This window comes from Microcaecilia unicolor, chromosome 5 (genome assembly GCF_901765095.1).
Source record: "Microcaecilia unicolor chromosome 5, aMicUni1.1, whole genome shotgun sequence".
NCBI lineage: Eukaryota > Metazoa > Chordata > Amphibia > Gymnophiona > Siphonopidae > Microcaecilia > Microcaecilia unicolor.
This window is the reverse complement of record NC_044035.1, coordinates 350,748,513-350,767,237: the sequence shown is the minus strand read 5'-3', so window position 1 is coordinate 350,767,237 and position 18,725 is coordinate 350,748,513. Positions and strand designations below refer to the sequence as shown.

Here is an 18,725-nt window from a genome sequence, read left to right as displayed (position 1 = left end):
ACAGGTAGGAGCGTAAGGGGAGATGAGGGTAGAGAGGTAATGAGGGGCTGCAGATTGAGTGCATTTGTAGGTTAGTAGGAGAAGCTTTAACTGTATGCGGTACCTGATCGGAAAATTCATCAGGTTTTTTTTACATCTGGAGCAATCCCTGATTTGCTGGGTTTACACACAATTTGCACACTGACCACACCTACCATTTTACTGCACTAAAACACTTCAAGTAAGGATAGCACAGGAAAATCGAAAGCAGGCCACTGTGCTAAAGGAAAGTACTGCTGATTCCACTGAAGCTATGAGACCCTTATTTCTACAGTTTCTTCATAAGAAAAAAAACATTAATAGTCATTTTCTGCAGACTCCCAACAGCTTAAATAATGAAACACTTCCACTGATTGTATCTTGTCGATATATATATTTTTAAAAGTGTAAAATCTCGCCTACCTGGTGGGAAAGAGGTAACGGAGTGTGCTGTAAAAACTGGAAGGAGGGGGGTGGGGGGCAGAGCAGCGCAGCCCACTGCAAATCTGAGACACTGCAGCTCTCACTGGGGACATGACCTTTTCATGGTAGCTTAATTTGCATACAGATCTTGCTTTTCTCTTCCACAGCTGGTAGTGAAGTTTCTGACTTTCCTATCTGGAGCACTGGCTAATGTTTTCTTCCTCATCATCCTCGGGACTGGAATATATTGGCTTATTGCTTTCAAGGTACGTCGTGTATTTTATATTTTGAAGGGTGAGGGGGTGAGGGCAGCTTCTTCTTTCTCCTTTGCACTTTCACAGTGGTGTGAAAAAGTCCTGCATCACCTGTGCGATAATGATAACTTTCATCTCTGACCAGCTTTCTGCCCAAATGTAAGGCGGAAAATATTTATTTATTTAGATTTTGCTCACACCTTTTTCAGTAGTAGCTCAAGGTGAGTTACATTCAGGTACTCTGGATATTTCTCTGTCCTAGGAGGGCATTGGAGGGTTAAGTGACTTGCCCAAGATCACAAGGAGCAGCAGTGGGATTTGAACCGGCCACCTGTGGATTGCAAGACCAGTGCTCTAACCACTCCTCCACCCCGAAGAATCTTGTTACTCTTTGGGGTTCTACATGGAATGTTGCTACACTTTGAAATTCTGCATGGAATCTTGTTATTCTTTAGAATTCTAGAATCTTTATTTATTTAGGTTTTTTCAGTAGTAGCTCAAGTTGAGTTACATTCAGGTACTCTGGATATTTCTCTGTCTCAGGAGGGCTCACAATCTAAGTTTGTACCTGAGGCAATGGAGGGTTAAGTGACTTGCCCAAGATCACAAGGAGCAGCAGTGGGATTTGAACCAGCCACCGCTGGATTGCAAGACCAGTGCTGTAACCACTAGGCCACTCCTCCTATCATATGCCATTTTCAGAATTCAAGTTTGCATCAGCTGAATGTGTTTTTCTGATTATCTTTTGGCTCCTGTAATGGTTTTTATCCCGCCCATTGGTGTTCCATTAGGAGCTTCTAAATTTGATGCATTTTCGGATCGAAATGAACCAATGGCGTTGAGAGTTTTCTGACCTATGAATACGCTTTAGTTTTTAGCCAAGCATTAAAGTTGATAAATTGTTTCAAACGAGGGTCCTTTTCAGGGCCACAGAATTAATAAAAAAAATAAAAATAAATTTAACAGTACTACTAACACTTGAACTTGTGATATACATAATACACTTAGCATCATACTATACATGGCTCAAAAAATAGGATAGATGGGGCTAAATAACAAATTTCAATGCTAAGTACCTGCAAAATTGAATTTACAACTTATGAACTTAATACTGCATATGAATTTGCTTTCATGAACTCATAGCAGAAAGAGAAATAAACAAAAATATGATTTCCTGAACAGGTGATGCAGGACTTTTTCACACCACTGTAGCTCAGTTGGAATCAGATCTGGAGTCTGGCATCGTGAACCTTCATTTTCAACTGCCCAGGGGGGTTTCCCCTATATTATATCCCCTGGCATCATGCTCAAAGACATCTTGGGCTAGATTCTGCATACAGCGCCATATGTAGGCACTGAGCTAATATTCCGTAAAGGGCATTCTGAGCGGAACGATCTTTACAGAATACTAGCTTAGAGCGCACTTCGCACTTAACTTTAGACGTGAGCATTTATGCCTGCCAAAGGCTGCTGTGAATGCTCGTGAGGAAATGCAGGTATTGTATAACATCGCACCTTATTTCAGATCTGTCCATGACTCCTAATTACTGCCAATTAAGTGCTTATTAACACCAACGATTATTAGCACCTAATTAGCTAATTCATCTACTCGCTGATCTGCGTCCAGCTTTGGGTGGCTTATGGAAACTTGCAGCCATGGGCCCTGAATCTGGCCTCTAGGTGTCACCATTGCCCAATGACTCCCTTCCCCAGGGGCTGACTTCTCTGCGGTATCCTCAGTCAGGAGTGTTTAATGTTTAAAACCTTTTTTTTTTTTTTTTTTACAGCCCATCTTAAATCCTGAGTGGCCCCTGCACAGGCTAATGTGAAGCACTGCCACTGAACCACTGGGCCAGCCTGTATTTTGTCTTTATATTGTGTGGGGGTGGGGGGTCAGGACTGCCGACAGAAAGTGCCGGGACCAGGGCAGGACTAGACCACCACGCCCTCCCCCTCATTCCTGGGCTGCTGCCACCTTGCCGCACCGCCACTCCCCCACACTCAGGCTGCCGTCCCTGCACCTTTCTGTCTGCTCCCTCGCTCTGTCCTCTCCTGTGCTTCTCCTGTCCGTGCCGGGATCCAGATGATTGTGTTTAACGCAATATCATGTTATTGTAGTCATCTGGGTCCTGTGCAGCATGCAGGAGAGGACAGACCCAGAAGCAGGCAGGAAGAAGCTTGCTGGCTCTGAGCCCCCCTCCCTCGGTTTGCCCCCCCCCCCTCAGCAGCTGAGAGGGGGGTAATACCTGCATTGGTCACCTGCTCTTCCAACGGGATTCCAGTGCAATCAGAGGCCGACTCAAATAGGGATGTGGCACCAAGAGTCTTTGCTTGTGGCTTTGCTGGGGATTTTCTTCACCCTCTTTTTTTATAATCTAACCATCATAGAACTTCCTGCTGGTGGCTATAGGGCTGTTGAGTACCCGTTCGCATAGCACTGTTCAAGGTTCTACTTTAATATACTGCAAAAACAAATATCTAAGCAGTTTATAAAGGGTAAAATACAGAGGTATACAAGAGAGAGAGAGAATGATGGAGCGACACATTAGGTAGCTAGGTTACAAATCTTGCATTACAAGGAAAGGGGATAAGGGGTATTTATTTATTTATTGCATTTGTATCCCACATTTTCCTACCTCTTTGCGGGCTCAGTGTGGCTTACACTAAGATATGAATAATGGAAATACATTTGTTACAACTTGATTATGGGTTACATTGTACAAGTTATGCGAGACCATCGAAGTATCGTTAGGAATTTAACAATGGGACATCAACATAGAAACATTGGAAAGAGACAATGGGAAGCTTAAAGGGCAGTATTAAGACACAAAGACATATGGTGTACATATTTCTGTGAGTAAGTGTATGAGTGATGTGGAATTACGGGGGATGAGGGTCAGAAGTGGATGTATGATGCATTGATGAACAGTGAGTGTGGACTCTATGTGTTTTGGCTCTTTCCGTTAATTGTTTCGAACAGATGGGTCTTCAATTGTTTGCGGAAGGAAATGAACCCTAAATGAAACAAGAGGAGGGGAAGGAATATTTAGTGCTTACTCCAGGGGGAATTCTACGCAATGCAGGATTGGTGCAGAACCTCCCACCTCCGCAGACTGCGTAGAATTCTGCACACACTGCTGTTGCGGTGCAGTGTGGCACAGATGCTCCATTTCTGGCTGCCTCCCTGCGCGCATACACACCACTGCAGCGCAGCAAGAGGAGGAGCTGCACGTCGGTATGCTTCTGCCTTCTCTGCCTCCTTGATCCCCAGCGGTTCCTTTAAGCTGCAAGTCCGCGTGGCTCAAAGAAACATTTTGTCCCAGGATGGCAGAGGAGGAGTAAGCAGCAGGGAAAAGAGGGAGGGAAGACCGTGGGGAGGGGGAAGGAAGGGAAAGGGCGAGGGAAGGGATGCAGGACCCGCGGGGATGAAGAAATAGAGAGAGCACCAACTTGGGCCGAGTTTACCAAGGGATGGATGAGCCCCCTTTAGGCAGGGGCCCGGGGCACCTGCCCTTTTCGCCCATTGGTAAAAGCGGCCCTGACAAAAGTCAAGAGATTACTAGAGTATGTAATAGCGAGCGAAGAAGACTATAGATCAAACAGTGAACGGACAGCCCTGATCTGCCTCTATGTATGTTGAGAAAAGAGCATCCTGAGCTCCAGACAACCCAATGTGTAAATGCTGAGTTCAGAGCATGAACAGAAGCCTCCTAAATTGAGTTAACCTTCTTGAATGGCTGCCTGAGCTCTGAGAGGAAGGCACAGCGAAGGTGACACGATGGATGATGTCAATGAAACTACTACTGGACTCAGAAAACGTTCACAGCAAGAGTTTATTGATAAAGACTGGACTCGACACGAGCCGTGTTTCGGCTTCTCTGGCCTGTCTCAGGAGTCCTTGTATGTTGATGTTCAGTTGATTCCTGAAGAAAGAATCTGAAATATTTAGTAAAGCCGAAGTTTGCTGTGGTGAAGTTCGAGCGGTGTCGCCCGTACTTACGTGCTACAGTGAAGTTACTTCACCAGAGCAAACTTCGGCTTTACTAAATATTTCAGATTCTTTCTTCAGGAATCAACTGAACATCAACATACAAGGACTCCTGAGACAGGCCAGAGCGGCCGAAACACGACTCGTGTCGAGTCCAGTCTTTATCAATAAATTCTTGCTGTGAACTTTTTCTGAGTCCAGTAGTAGTTTCATTGACATCGTCCATCGTGTCACCTTCGCTGTGCCTTTCTCTTGGTTCTACCATTGCGGAGGTTTGTTTTCTTCTGCCTGAGCTCTGAGGAATAAGAGGGATGGAGTAGGATGGGGGCTTCACCCCTCTCTTTGTGCCTATTCAAATATTCAAATGTCTCCCTCTAGGGTCAGCATTCAACAGTGCAAGTGACCTTGCCGCCCGCTGGTGGACAGATTGAAAATGACTTTATCATCTACCTATCCTGTGCTTTTGCATTAAAGGTAAACCGAATAGACCTGGGTGTCCTGGTTTTGTGGAAACCACACTAACTTTGTCTGACAGGCTAAAGCCGGAACAGCGCAGACACCTAGCTCGCCAATGCGCAAAGGAAATGATATTCAAATCATATGTATGCTGATAAAGTGAAAGCGGGGGGGGGGGGGGGGGGGGGGACGTGCTTGGCACGTTTTGCAGTAAGCTCAGCTCCTGTGAGTGTTCACCTGGCAAACCCGAATGTGACTATACTTTGTCTGTAGTTGCTTCCAATTCAATCTTTAAGTATTTGATTTGTAAAGGACCATCAGAGGTGAACTTCCTGAAGAGACAAGTCTCTCAATTGTGCAGGAAGTAGGTGAGACACCTGTTATGTCATCGGTCCATAATGGTTTAGTTAAACCTTTTAAAATCTTATTTTATAACCTTTTATAACTTTTTTTTTTAAATAAAATCTTATTTTTTACTTATCTTTTCAATTTTAATCAGGGATCTGCATACCCTTATCTTCACAGATGAATCGGGGGTTGATGTGCTGACACGTGTTTCACCTGTGCTGTTTCAAGGCAACCCCTTAAATCTTTTAATGCGGACTTACCATCCTGCTGTGTTTTGTGAAAATGGCCATTTTATAAAAGGCTATAAAATAAGATTTAAAAAGGTTTAACAAAACCATTATGGACCGATGACTCTAAGTCAAGTGCACTCAACTGGTCATGAGAAAATGTCACATAGTGAAAAGTCTATTGTTTATCATCGGAGAGAGTGAGGAGGACAGACCTGCATCCAGGGAGCTGCTCTAGAGTAACTACTTTCTGTCTTCATACCTGCCAAACAGTGCTAATTATTATTATGTTTGTGCAGCGCTGCGTATGCCTTGTAGCGCTATAGAAATGCTAAATAGTAGTAGTAGTAGTAGTAGTATGAACAAGCATCCAGATCCACCACCTGAAAAGGGTTCTAGGTCAGTTCCCACTGGACTGTTCCCACCCATAACCCAAAAAATACAAAACACACTAGGACAAGTAATCTCCCTTCCTTTCCTCTTCCAGATCGTTTGGGGGGCCAATACTACTACTTATCATTTCTATAGCGCTACTAGACGTACGCAGCGCTGTACACTTGAACATGAAGAGACAGTCCCTGCTCGACAGAGCTTACAATCTAATCAGGACAGACAAACAGCACACATAAGGGATAAGGACAAAGAGTAGCAAGATTCCATGCAGAATCCCAAAGAGTAGCAAGATTCCATGTAGAATCCCAAAGAGTAGCAAGATTCCGGTATCCCAAAGACTACTACTACTACTACTTATCATTTCTATAGCGCTACTAGATGTATGCAGCACTATACACTTGGACATGAAGAGACAGTCCCTGCTCGACACAGCTTACAATCTAATGAGGACAAACAGGACAAATAATGGATAAGGACAAAGAGTAGCAAGATTCCAGAATCCCAAAGAGTAGCAAGATTCCACGCAGAATTCCAAAGAGTAGCAAGATTCCAGAATCCCAAAGAGTAGCAAGATTCCAGAATCCCAAACACTACTATTACTACTTATCATTTCTAAAGCGCTACTAGACGTACGCAGCGCTGTACACTTGAACATGAAGAGACAGTCCCTGCTCGACAGAGCTTACAATCTAATCAGGACAGACAAACAGCAAACATTAGGGATAAGGACAAAGAGTAGCAAGATTCCGGAATCCCAAAGAGTAGCAAGATTCCAGAATCCCAAACACTACTATTACTACTTATCATTTCTAAAGCGCTACTAGACGTACGCAGCGCTGTACACTTGAACATGAAGAGACAGACCCTGCTCGACAGAGCTTACAATCTAATCAGGACAGACAAACAGGACAAACAAGAGATAAGGGAATATTAAAGTGAGGATGATAAAATAAGGGTTCTGAACAAGTGAATAAGGGTTAGGAGTTAAAGTTACCCCCTCACACCCCCCCCCCCCCCCCCCAACAACATTATCTTTTACACATCCCTTTCCCCTTCCAGACATGCAGTTCGTGTGGGGGGGGGGGGCAATGCCCCTCCCCACACCCCCCAAACTAGTTTTCAACCTAATTCATGTTTAATCCAGGATCTACATGTCATAAAAAAGTAAATAAATAGATAAATACAAACTCTAATTTATGTGTGGGGGGGCAATTGCCCCCCCCCCCCACATCCCCTCAAACTAGGTTTCAACTTAATTTAGCCCCTCAGTATGATACACTGATTACAATTTATAACAAATTACCGGGACTTATGGGACCCGATAAAGAAGCAACGGTCGGTAAAAAAAAAAGGCTAGGGAGGTTGGGAAATGACCGGGTGGGAATTGTCCCGGGGGAAATTGGTGGGTGGGAACAGTCCGGTGGGAACTTGCCTGATACCACGAGCTGCCGAATATTCAAAGGAATTTAAACAGCTCAGAGCAAATCGCTTGTCTGTACGTAACCGTGGTCATCACCTAAGCCGGAACCGGCTAACTTGTGGGCATTCCAGGGACACAGTCAGCACTTATGCGGTTAGGTGCCAGTATTCAGTCCTTCACCGTATAAGATAATAGGATATATTGGGCTACATACGTAGCAGTCCTATCTGTATATGGTTAAGGGCTGAATTTTGCACTTAACTGCGTAAGTTTTAGTGGCCCACATACAATCGGATATTCCCTGCCAGTCACCGTACATGTCCCGGCATTGAATATCCAGGATTACAGCCAGCGGGAGACTTGAAGGTGCCGACTGCCGCTGGCTAAATATCAGCTGGGAGGAGAAGTGGACAGTAATTGCATAAGTGCCTAATGTTAATATTATGCGTTTTATAGATATATAAATCTTTCTCTTGTTTTTTTTTGTTTTTTTCAGACATTGGAATTGCTACATATCTTTGTTGTCCAGTTATCGATTTCGATCTTTTTAATAGATTGGGAAAAGCCAAAAGCTAGATCCACGTTTAACGCAGCGAAAGGCAAGTTAACGGAGTCCCAGAGTGCAGCAATCAGCTAGGTTGAAAGAAGAGCAGAGGTTTGCGCATAGAGGGGCCTCTTTTACTAAGCAGCGGTGGGGGCTAAGGGGGTGGGTAGCACATGCCAAATCAACACTACTTCAGGGGTAGTGCGGGCGCCCTGCGTACTTTTGAAGTTGGCGCACGCTGTTTCCCCACAATAGAAAATAATTTTCTACCGCGGGGGGTGTTCCCAGCGGTAATTGGCAGAGCGGCCACATAGGCATGTTCTGCCCGATTACCGCACGAATAGCGCATGAGCCCTTACTGCCAGGTCAATGGGTGGCGTTAAGGGCTCAGACAGTAAATAGCCGCACGCTACTTTTTAATTTAATGCCCCATTAATAATGCCTTTTTTCCCAGCCGTGGTAAAAAAAAATGGCCCAGCGCACGCCAAAATAAGCGCCCACATTTGCATAGGCCACTTTTGTATTCCAGAGGAGTAGCCAGCCCTAGTATTTTGGGTGGGCCCAGTTAACTTGGATGGACCCTTCCACATGTTGCCCCCCTCCCACGCCCCTGTATATATAAAATAGTTTTTTTAAACCTGCCCCTCAGCTCCGCACCCATCCCGCACATCCAACATCTCTCCCTCTCTCCCTAATCCCTCACCTGTGGACCGGCAACTCCCCCTTGTCTCTGAACCCCCTCCCTGATGTGCCTGAAAGGTGGCCGCAGCAGTTCATTTTCGCTGCCTGTGCTGGTCCGGCAGGCTTCCATCTGTCATGAGTCAAAACACAGCAAGTCAGGTGGTCCGCCCTATCCAATATGGAAGGTAAAACAACAAGGCAGACCTTGTAAAAAACACAATTGATTAAAAGCTCCCAGAAGTTCAGCATAAAATGCCCGACATCACCAGTACAAATGACTGCGTCAGGGGCAGTAGGTCACCAGCTTGTGTAAAATTTAAAAATCAGCCTGGCTGGTGCAGCTGTTAAAACAGAGCAAGCAATATTCTGGGATCAATGTCTCATGAAAACACTGTGAATGTCAGGTCCTGCCCTTGCTGACATCACTTCCTGTTTCCTTACTGGTGGAACGCGGCAGAGGGAAGCTTCCCGGGCCAGTGTATGCAGCGACAATGAATCACTGCAGCTGCCACCGAGATACACAGAAGAGGCGTTCAGAGACAGAGTTGGAGTTCTGAAACTGTTTTGACGTTGCTGCCGTTGCAGAGTTGGAGAATAAAGGTTTGAGTTCTTGCATAGATTGTCGACTACAGTTGCTTTTTAGAGATAGAGGGTTGAGAATGAACTGATTCCCGAGAGACTGAGTGTCACCCAAACCCCTGGATCACAATTCCGGAACCTTAACCCACTCCCAACTCGTCATGAGGGTGGACTAGAACTAAGGGAAGAGTGGAGTGACTAAGTGGTTGTGGAACTGTCCCTGTAAGACTGGTTCGGAACTGAGTCTAGACTGGGGGCAAGGCCTGGGCTACATTTTGAAAAAATCTGCAAAATTGGTGAATCCTTCTTCATTCTGGATGAACACTTGATAAAGGAATAAGGTTTGATAAGCCAGCATATTCAGTCTATTGAAATAATGATTTCTCTATTTTCCAAACTAATATGTATTTTATGAAGGGACACTCTTTAGCCATGACACAGAGGAATCCTTATGGGGGAAGAGGTGAGTGTTGGATTGAGTATGGCATCTTGAATGCTCCTTTACCCAGAATGGAAGAGAACCAATGAAGATAGGGATTACTAGCCTATAGGAAATCAAGTTCCTATGGCTGGCAGGTAGGATATATCCTTAGTGATGTAGACCTGAATAACTGGGCAGACTCGATGGGCCAATTGGTTTGTATTTTTGCTATTATCTAGTATGTTACTATCAAGCTTATTTTTGAAAGAGAAGGATGCCCATCTTCTGACACAAATCGGGAGATGGGCGTCCTTCTCTCAGGGTCGCCCAAATCGGCATAATCGAAAGCCGATTTTGGGTGCTCTCAACTGCTTTCCGTCGTGGGGACGACCAAAGTTCACGGGGGCGTGGCAGCGTAGCTAAGGCGGGACTGGGGCGTGCTTAAGAGATGGGCGTCCTCAGCCAATAATGGAAAAAAGAAGGGCGTCCCTGACGAACACTTGGGCGGCTTTACTTGGTCCATTTTTTCTTGCGACCAAGCCTCAAAAAGGTGCCTGAACTGACCAGTTGACCAGAATCGGGGGTGACCTCCCCTTACTCCCCCAGTGGCCACCAACCCCCTCCCACCCTAAAAAAAAAACTTAAAAAAATGTTTTGCCAGCCTCAAATGTCATACCCAGCTCCATCACAGCAGTATGCAGGTCCCTGGAGCAGTTTTAGTGGGTACTGCAGTGCACTTCAGCCAGGCGGACCCAGCCCGCCCCCCCCCCCCCCACCTGTTACACTTGTGGTGGTAAATGTGAGCCCTTCAAAACCCACCAGAAACCCACTGTACCCACATGTAGGTGCCCCCCTTCACCACTTAGGACTATGTTAGTGGTGTACAGTTGTGGGGAGTGGGTTTTTTTGGGGGGGTTGGGGGGGTTGGGGGGCTCGGCATACAAGGTAAGGGAGCTATGCACCTGGGAGCAACTTCTGAAGTCCACTGCAGTGCCCCCTAGGGTGCCTGGTTGGTGTCCTGGCATGTGAGGGGGACCAGTGCACTACGAATGCTGGCCCCTCCCATTACCAAATGGCTTGGATTTGGTCGTTTCTGAGATGAGCGTCCTCGGTTTCCATTATCGCCGAAAACCAGGGACGACCATCTCTAAGGACGACCATCTCTAAGGTCAACCTAAATGTTGAGATTTGGGCGTCCCCGACCGTATTATCGAAACAAAAGATGGACGCCCATCTTGTTTCGATAATACGGGTTTTCTCGCCCCTTCACGGAGCCGTCCAGCAAGGACGGCCCCAGGAAAACTTGGTCCCCCATTCAATTATGCCCCTTTATGTGGCATATTCTTGTTGGAGATAGAGCTGTCAATTGAGAAGGGATTTCAGTGTGCCAATGATAAGTGTCTTGTATTCTGTAACAGTAAATTCCTGCGATGGAAACTGAGGCAGAGGAAGGGGAGCCTGATTGGCAGATCCTTGAATGCCATAAAATGGAAATCTCTGCTTTGACTTTTTCAGGAAGCCCTTCCGTAAGTATCTGGAGAACTTTCTTGGTGGCCAATGAGTGGAATGAAATCCAAACCCTCAGGAAACTGAACCCGCGGTTTCAGCTCTTCGCTGTGTTACTGCTCCTGGAGGTAAAGACCTATTTCTAATCTTGTGTCAGCGTTGACATGCCATTATCCTCCAGAAGGGGTCTTAACACTTTCAGTTTACATCTTTGGAAGCCCTCAAGAACTGGGAGTGATGACCAAAGTCAGGTTTTCAGGATCTCCGTAGTAAGTATCCATGAGAGAGAGTTTGCATACAATTAAAATCCTGGCCCATTGATAGCCTTTGAGAACTTAGAATGAAGACCAAGGAAGGGTTCAGATGTTCATTAGTGATTGGATGTGTGAGGAAAGTTTATTTATTTATTTATTTATTTGTTTGTTTGTTTGTATTAAAGTGTAATGAAAAGGAATCCAGTCATTACAACAGCAAAATCAATATAGTAAACATTAAGAAAATCAACAACCAACAAACCCCCACCCAATACCTCCCACAACCCTTCTCCCTCCCAGGAATGCAGTAACCAGTTGGGATCAACATCCCGAAAGGGATATGGATCTCCATGTTTCATAAAGATGCCAAACTTTAGAAATACAGTCAATTTGGACATTTGGAAAACAAAATCCAATTTCTGGAGAACTCAAGACATAGATGGCATCGATTTAGTTGTTTCCAGGATTGGGCCAAAGCCAACTTTCCAGCAGTCAACCCCTGTGTTGCCAGTTTATGGGGTTCCGCTGTAACCTCTTGCAGGGGTGTAGCCAGACCTTGATGGGAGGGGGCGCCAGAGCCCAAAGTGAGGGGGCACATTTTGGCCACCCTCCCTGCTGCTGCCGCCGCTCCCTCTGCACGATGGTACCTTGGGGGTCTCCTACCTCCTCCAGCTGAAGCGTTTGTCCCGCACTGGTCTCGCATTGCCTGCCCTGCTCTGTTCTCAGTCACGCTGTGCACGCTCGATTTAATGAAACTAAGCATGCTCAAACCGCGCACGCTCAGTTTCAGTAAAACGAGCATTCATGGCGCAACTGAGAAGAGCAGGGTAGGCAAGACCAGCGTAGGACAAATGCTTCAGCTGGCAGGGGGGGGCCTAGGGCCCCCATAGCTATGCCACTGACTTCCGGAGGCTTATGTATCCTTTAGATTGTAAGCTCCTTTGAGCAGGGACTGTCCTTCTATGTTAAATTGTACAGCGCTGCGTAACCCTAGTAGCGCTTTAGAAATGTCAAGTAGTAGTAGTAGTATGAGGCAAGTTCAGCTCTTTACTTTTTTCATGTCTTGGGGATATTGTGTCAAGTATAATATGAAAATCTGGAGCTACATTTTAAGTCAGTTTGTGTTATTTTGTCTCAAAGTTGTTTTTACTTAAGTTATTGAATTCTTTGGTAGAGTCTAGGTTTACATAGAACTGTCTTTGAACAGTCCAGAAAGATCAGACACATTGTATTACTTCATTTGAAATTAGACTGTTCCATATGCCGTCTTTATGTTCATGAAAGTTTCTTAGCTAAAATCCGCAAAAGACTTTTCTGGAGTTAGGCTGGCACCTGCACCTCTCCTTTTTCCATGCCCTAAAAGTTCACTGCCGTATTTATCACTGCGGTTTTGTATTTTCAGGTTGTCGGTTTGAAAAATATTGCAGCAAGAGATCTAAATCTGGATTTGCAACCTGCAGCTGACTCCTACCTGGCTCCCTGGAGCCCAATCCTCCGATTCGGGATCTCTGCCTCCATGTGGCTGGCAGTGGGAGCAGTCCAGGTGGGTCACGTATCCTGTTCTCAGATGCCCTGTGAAGCTCCCCAGAGGAAAACTCTTCCCAGAGTAAAATGTAAGGCTTGGATCGTGGATATCCTAGTGCCGTACACAGTGTATTTTTTCCAGCAACAAAGGTTCTGGTATTCAAATGCCTGGCCACCCTTCAGGGGTGGGGTGATCACTGAGGGACCCACCCCACAATAGCCAGGCCCCCTGCAACCAGTCACAGAATCTATGGCAAGGCAGAATTGTTGTGTAGAGCCTGAGCTCTTTTGTTAAAACTTGGGGGCCGTGGGCCAATTTTAGCAGACAATGGAAAAGGTGCCGGTACTCGGTACCCCCTGAAAAGAAGCCCTGGCTGTACAAAATGATAGTGTCTGCATTCCTAGACCTTAAGTAAATGGGCTGATCTTAGAAGGGGTAGGTGCTATGTACATGTACATATACATATGCAGAAATTTTAAGGGGACGTGCTCTGAGCATGGTGCATATTTCACACAGCAATACACGTACATCTCGACAAATTTCCATGTTGGCAGTTAGAGTCACGCTTAACCCCTGGCTAACCTGAGGTTTAGAGGGATGATTGAAGGGGGGATAATTCTCAGGAGTTTAAACCCACCACAAAATACCAAAAGCTTGAATTTCAGAGCTCAGCTCCTTGTTCAGTTTGAACATGCAGTTTTCCAAAATCTACCATTTGCCCAGCAAGCCTTCTTATAAAATATGGGGAACTTCTGCAGAGTTTTGTGACGTGTAGCAGAAAGACGAAAGGTGTCGATCTGCAAGTGCTGATACAGTGTAGACAGAGAGCAGACCAAATACACTGAGTGACGAGAGCAGCAGATTATAAAGAACAGATGAAATAACAGTGCCCGATGTAGCCACGTTTCACCTAGGGATAGGCTATGTCAGGGGCTTACAGTTGTCAGATAAACATAATTACCTCTCACCTATCCACCCTTAATTATTTGTTTGTCCTTGAGATAGTCTAAATCCCTGGTTACTTACTGCACATGTATTAATTTGCTTATTGAAGTTATTGTAGTTTGTGTTATGTTCTGTACGTTATTATGTTTTTTTCGCTTTATTGTTTGTTTGTAAGCCACATTGAACTTGAGTCTATTTTGGGCTAATGTGGGGTATAAATGTCATGAATAAATAAATCAAATTGTACACTAATAAATACAAATCGAATTAAAATTCAAAAAAGTTCAAAGCATGTATAAATACACGAATAATACTTAAGAAACTGGAATAATAACTATTCATGAAGAAAACAGAAATACGTTCAAAGGTGCTTCTATAATGGAGAATTTGTGGCAAAATCCACAGATATAACTATGAAATTCCAACAAATAAATGGTGAAATCAAAAGGAAGGAAAAGCCTCAAAGACGCTCAGACCCTGCTGGGTTTCAAAGAGCGGCAACGATCTAAGCAGATCATAACTTCATCATTGGCAAAAACCTTCCAACAGCAAAATATCCGGTGCTCAACGGTGATCAAAATTTTTTAAAATAAATGATATCAAAATGAGTGAATTTTATAGAACGACTTATCTTTAAAGCATGGAGACAGCTTTTGTCGGATATCAAAAGTAGTGACTTGCCCCCCTACTTTTGATATCTGACAAAAGCTGTCTCCATGCTTTAAAGATAAGTCGTTCTATAAAATTCACTCATTTTGATATCATTTATTTTAAAAAATTTTGATCACCATTGAGCACCGGATATTTTGCTGTTGGAAGGTTTTTGCCAATGATGAAGTTATGATCTGCTTAGATCGTTGCCGCTCTTTGAAACCCAGCGTCTTTGAGGCTTTGCCTTCCTTTTGATTTCACCATTTATTTGTTGGAATTTCATAGTTATATCTGTGGATTGCTTTCATGTTATAGGTTCAGCATTGGTGATTCCACACCCCCTTTTGTTGTTTCTATAGTTGATTCGAATGTGACTTCAGAGCCATGTTCTGTGGCTGGTAGCTACTCTGTGTACTCCTGTAAACGAAAAGGAAGCATATGAGCCAACATGGCGACCCCCAGTGCTAGTTACGAAATGGTCATGAGTCCTGGAGCCCCTGGCAACCCCTCTCTCACTCTCCTTTATGTGTTGCAGGTCATCTTCATGGTTGTTATTTATGAGCGATTTGTAGAGGGTAAAATTCAGCAGTTTGTAGATCTCTGCTCTGTGAGTAATGTGAGTATTTCCTTCTTTTGTACGTGTTATTTCACTGAACCAGCATTTTGAGCTTTCAGAAGCCTGCTCCACTCTTCACCGAAACCATACACTCTCGTTCCCCTGAGTGTCCCAGAAATGCTTCTAGAAACATGACAGCAAATCATCTCGGTACAGAAAAGTTGATTATGAAATGCAGGCCGCCAAAGAGGTGTCAATATTAGTTATAAGACGGTTAACTGTGAGATGAATATGCAGGCAGGTTTCCTAAGCTGTAAACGTACATGCAATGGTAGGCGATCTATGGTTACATCATCACCGACTGCCTCTCCGGACTTCTCACAAATGTCATTTTCCTAGTCCCAGAGGGATGAGATACGCAGCGATATTTGAACAATCTTTTCCTTACCAAAGAGCAAGAATTTTGGAATGGTCTTCCCACTTGATTGTGTAAAATTATATGACTTTCCGTCATAAATTGAAAACTGTTCTATTTCAGAAATGCTTAGATTCCTTTCACCGTTAGTTTGTTTATTGCTGATTATGAGCTATATGTAGGGGCATTTTCGAAAGAAACGTCTAAGTTGGAATTTGGACGTCTTTGTAAAACGTCCAAATCCGGAGGCGGGGAGAAGGTCATTTTCAAAAAAAGATGGATGTCCATCTTTGGTTTCCATAATAACATGGACGTCCTTGAATTTGGACGTCTTTGATTTTCAGCCATTTTCAAAACCAAAAATGTCCAAGTCTAAAACGTCCAAATTCAAGCCATTTGGACGTGGGAGGAGCCAGCATTTGTAGTACATTAGTCCCCCTGACATGCCAGGACAGCAGTCGGGCACCCTAGGGGGCAGTGCAGTGGACTTCATAAACTGCTCCCTGGTACACATCTCACTATTGCTCCCTTACCTTGTGTGCCGAGTCCCCCAAAACCCACCCCAAACCCACTACCCCCAACTGTACACCACTATCATAGCCCTTACAGGTGAAGGGGGCACCTATATGTGGGTACAGTGGGTTTCTGGTGAGTTTTGGAGGGCTCACAGTTTCCTCCACAAGTGTAACAGGTAGCGGGAGGTAGGAGCCTGCGTCCACCTGTCTGAAGTGCACTGCACCTACTACTAAACTACTCCAGGGACCTGCATGCGCTGTCATGGACCTGAGTATGACATCTGAGTCTGGCATAGAGGCTGGCAAGTAATATTTTAATCATGTTTTTTTAGGGGGGTTAGTGACCACTGGGGGAGTAATGGGAGGTCATCTCTGATTCCCTCCAGTGGTCATCTGGTCATTTCGGATACCTTTTTGTGCCTTATTCGTAATAAAAACAGGTCCGGGTGAAAACATCCAAGTTTTAGTCCTGGACGTCTTTGCTTTTTTCCATTATGTCTCAAAGACGTCCAAGTCTTAGGAATGGCCAAGTCCCGCCTCGATCACGCCTCCAATACGTCCCCTTGAGATTTGGATGTCCTTGTGACGGACATCCGATAAAGACGTCCAAAATCGGGTTTCGATTATACCGAGATGGACGTCCAAGTGCCGATTTATGTCACTTTTTGGACGTCCATCTCTTTCGAAAATGAGCCTGATGGTAGTTTTAAACCTGACATTGGTTTTTATGTTATAATTCCTAGTGATGGCTAGTTAACTTATGATGTACTTCACAACGAATTGCAAGGTAATTAGCAGAAGATAAGAGTTGTTATTGTCGGGTATTGTATTGGTCTCTGCAGATCTCTGTTTTCATCCTGATGCACAGATGTTATGGTTTCTATATCCATGGGCGCTCCGTTCATGGACTGGCTGATGTCAACATGGAGACGATGATCCAACACCTTAGGAAAGAGAAGGTAAGGTGGGCCTGCCAGATCTGATTCACCATCACGTGCAAAGAGTGCAAAAGAGCCCCAATCTCACTGTGATGCATTTTCCATCTGTTTGAGAGGGGAAAATAACCCCTAACCCTAAAACAGAACTCGATCTCGACATATAGGTGGGAGATAGACCGTCAATGGCAAGTTACATTTAGGAGGCAATATTCAAAGCGATTTAACTGGCCAAGAATAGTTTCTGACCAGTAAAATTGCCATTTCTGGCTAATGGGTCTTTTTCAGTGGCATTTAACTGGTTAGTGCTACTGAAAATGAATGGCTAGTGTTTAAAGCAAAACTGGCTACTGTGGGGGGGGGGGATTCTGGGGGCAGAGTCAGCACATAGCCAGCCAAGGTCACCGCATAAAAGTCAGCCCTATCTTTTGGGGTCTTTACAAAGGCATGGTAGCATTTTTAGTGCATGCTAAACGCTAGAGACACCCATAGGAATATATAGGGATATATGTGGGAAAGAGGAACCCGAATTATAGCTACGTCATGCAAGGTTCCACATTAGGAGTCACGAACCAAGAAAGGGATCCAGGTGTCATCGTTGATGATAAGTTGAAACCTTCTGCTCAGTGTGCTGCTGCGGTTAAGAAAGAAAATAGAATGTTAGGTATTATTAGGAAAGGAATGGAAAACAAAATTGAGGGTGTTATAATGCTTTTGTATCGCTCCATGGTGCGACCGCACCTCGAATATTGTGTTTAATTCTGGTCGCCGCATCTCAAAAGAGATATAGTAGAATTAGAAAAGGTGCAGATAAGGGCGACGAAAATGATAAAGGGGATGGGACGACTTTCCTATGAGGAAAGGCTAAAGCGACTAGGGCTCTTCAACTTGGAGAAAAGGCAGCTGAGGGGAGATACGATAGAGGTCTATAAAATAATGAGTGGAGTTGAAAGCGTCTGTTCACGCTTTCCAAAAATACTAGGACTAGGGGGCATACGATGAAGCTACAATGTAGTAAATTTAAAACGAATCAGAGAAAATCTTTCTTCACTCAACGTGTAATTAAACTCTGGAATTCGTTGCCAGAGAATGTGGTAAAGGCGGTTAGCTTAGCGGAGTTTAAAAAAGGTTTGGACGGCTTCCTAAAGGAAAAGTCCATAGACTGTTATTAAGTGGACTTGGGGAAAAATCCACTGCTTATTTCTAAGTTAAGCAGTATAAAATGTTTTGTACAGTTTTGGGATCTTGCCGGATATTTGTGACCTGGATTCGCAGGATGCTGGGCTCGATGGACCTTTGGTCTTTTCCAGTATGGCAATACTTTTGTACTTATGTAGGCATCTCTAGCATTTAGTGCACGCTAAAATGTTAGCGTGCCTTTGAAAAAGACTCACTTTATGCAGGTGCCCCATAGCCAGTGAAATGCTGAATATCACACTTAACTGGCTATGATTTCACCAGCTCCACAAATCCAGAAACTCAGTGTCAGAGCCAAGACATGGCCCAGCACTGATATTCCGGGCATGACACTGGCTGCGGTTAGCAAAAAGTTGAGTGGCTGGATGTCAACCCCTAAATTTCTAATTTGTGCATCCAAGCACTAGGTAAAAAATGATTTCAGAATCAGGGTCAGACATACAGAATTGGGTTATCTGCCCAGAACCCAGGTGT

General features: G+C 44.6%; 1 protein-coding gene across 1 annotated transcript in view; it reads left to right on the top strand.

Moving 5' to 3' along the window:
- Positions 1-18,725, top strand: part of LOC115470927 (meckelin-like) — an 83,597-nt gene that overhangs the window by 56,644 nt on the left and 8,228 nt on the right. Inside the window, exons 17-23 of the mRNA XM_030204554.1 lie at positions 609-707; positions 5,062-5,157; positions 8,024-8,126; positions 11,268-11,386; positions 12,915-13,055; positions 15,169-15,249; positions 16,962-17,078. Coding sequence (XP_030060414.1) covers positions 609-707; positions 5,062-5,157; positions 8,024-8,126; positions 11,268-11,386; positions 12,915-13,055; positions 15,169-15,249; positions 16,962-17,078 — 756 coding nt within the window. The remainder of the gene's footprint in view (positions 1-608; positions 708-5,061; positions 5,158-8,023; positions 8,127-11,267; positions 11,387-12,914; positions 13,056-15,168; positions 15,250-16,961; positions 17,079-18,725) is intronic.